The sequence below is a fragment of the Mandrillus leucophaeus genome, unplaced genomic scaffold (genome assembly GCF_000951045.1).
Source record: "Mandrillus leucophaeus isolate KB7577 unplaced genomic scaffold, Mleu.le_1.0 Scaffold926, whole genome shotgun sequence".
Classification (NCBI taxonomy): Eukaryota; Metazoa; Chordata; class Mammalia; order Primates; family Cercopithecidae; genus Mandrillus; species Mandrillus leucophaeus.
In genome coordinates this window covers 694,275-696,210 of record NW_012110097.1, presented here as the reverse complement: position 1 = coordinate 696,210, position 1,936 = coordinate 694,275, and the positions used below count along the sequence as shown (strand labels likewise).

Genomic DNA, 1,936 nt, shown 5'->3' with positions numbered 1-1,936 from the left:
GTGAATTGGCAGCGTGTGTACGTTAATATTTTAATTAATCGGGAAAATCGAAGTCCGATTCACGTTATCTGGGGACTCCCACGCCTCTTGGAAGGAGTGAGAAAAAAGATGTGTTGGAAAGAGATCTATTTTGCTGGTGTTGGGGGTTAATGACTATTGCCAAAGATAAGTGAATTATCAAAGCTGTTGCGCCAGTCCCATCTCAAAATCCATTACGGTGCCGGCCGTCTAATTAAATACGTAAGTATAATAAAATCATATTTTATGACTATTTGAGGGTAATGAGATTAGTCTTTAGAAGCGATCGCCACATATTAAAGATGCCACTGTCTATAGAATGTTAATAACCTTAAATCAAAGTGTATGGAAACTATTCATGATAAATTAAAAGAAAATTTCTGTATTCCTAATAAGCCCAGCGCTTTCCACTCTCGGCAGACCCTTGTGTAGTAGGGAACACTTTCTTCGTGGAGAAACAACGCAAAATAAAGTTGGCCATCGGGGGAGGGTGGGTTTGAGAAACGCTTTGTCTCTGCGTGTTTAGCTGCTTCGGGGGCTCACGCAGGGCCAGCGGCCAGGCAAGCGTTATTGTCAGAATATGCAAAGTGCCTTTTCGGGAAAGATGAAGTTGGAAATAGGAAACAATGCTTCCTTTATAGCACACTTCCTAAAATGTCCAGCCTGTGCCCCTTCCTTGCGCTAACGAAAGTATCATGCTTAAAATCATTTACAGTATCTTTAATTCAGATTACACGCGCCAAGGCGATTTAAATCTGATTACCAAATTAGAAGGTTTAAAAACAAATCCTTCTAAATCTGATACTGTTGACTAAAGAGGAAAAAAAAGTTCTATAAGCCCATCACATAAGGTAACGATCCTGCCCCAGAAAGAAAAGGGGTTTTAAACCTTTTTGACAACAAATGCAGCTGCCCCACTATTTTGGACGATATTAAGCGAAAATGAATGCAAATCTGTGTTCAGCAGCCATCTGGCCCGAAATGGGGGAATCAGCTGCTCTCACAACAGGCTCGGAGGCTGAATCCATTTCAGCTCATTTTCTAGATCATCTGGTCCCGCACCCAAAGCGTGGAAAATACGGTCTTTATCATTCACCAACTTTATCTTTTTTGTCACTCCGCTGCTGGCTCCGAGCTGTGGGCACAGGGACTCGCCGACCGGGCAGGGTCTCCACCCCGGCCTGCTGCGGAGCGGCCCGGGAGGGTACCCCCTGGGCCCCCACCCCATCCCACCCTCAGATTTTCGACTTGATGGGGCAGGAGCAGCAGCAGAGGGGAGCAAGGGACACCGCAGCCAGGCCAGGGACGGGGAAGAGGGCTGCAGGTCAAACCCCGAGTGTCCTGAGTAACTCTGGGAGCGCGTTCCGGCGCCCGGCCGCTTCCGGAGGGAGCCTTGCCCCCACCCCTCGCCCTTTCTGGGGAACGCGGGGCGCTGGGTACCCAGGAGAAGGGAGAGGAGGAGAAACAGGCTGCTACTTTGGAAGTTTTGCAGGCCCACGGCGGCCGGAGGTCTAACCTCGGTGCACAGAGCACTCCCAGGGGCCAGACCCGCGTCCAGGGGCCGGACTGGGCGGAGTCCGACCTTTGCCGGGGACCCCGCGGGCCGCGACGGCTGCGGCGACCGCTCAGGGCCCCGCGCCCAACGCGATTTGCACGGGTGGCCCTCGAGCTGCCGCCGCCGCCTCCTCCTCGGAGGGTGGGAAGTATTCCTTTTGTGCGGATTTACGGGGAGAGGCTTCAATGAGCCCCCTCACATTTGCATTTAAATAGCGGCATCAAGCGCTTCGCGTGCCACACACCAGTGGGCTCCCAGATGTCAAGCCGGAGTCAGTCAGATGGCCAGTGCCCAGCTGTCCTCCCCATGTCGTGCCGGAGCAGGCAGTGACCTTAAAGAGACAGCGCCCGCCGCCCCTGGCGC

At 52.3% G+C, this 1,936-nt stretch overlaps 1 protein-coding gene across 1 annotated transcript in view; it reads right to left on the bottom strand.

Annotated features, from left to right (window-relative positions):
* Positions 1–1,936, bottom strand: part of EBF3 (early B-cell factor 3) — a 7,903-nt gene that overhangs the window by 4,124 nt on the left and 1,843 nt on the right. The window contains exons 3-4 of the mRNA XM_011970046.1: positions 1,242–1,727; positions 399–463 (exon numbers count right to left, since the gene is read on the bottom strand). Of these exons, the coding sequence (XP_011825436.1) occupies positions 399–463; positions 1,242–1,727 (551 nt within the window). The remainder of the gene's footprint in view (positions 1–398; positions 464–1,241; positions 1,728–1,936) is intronic.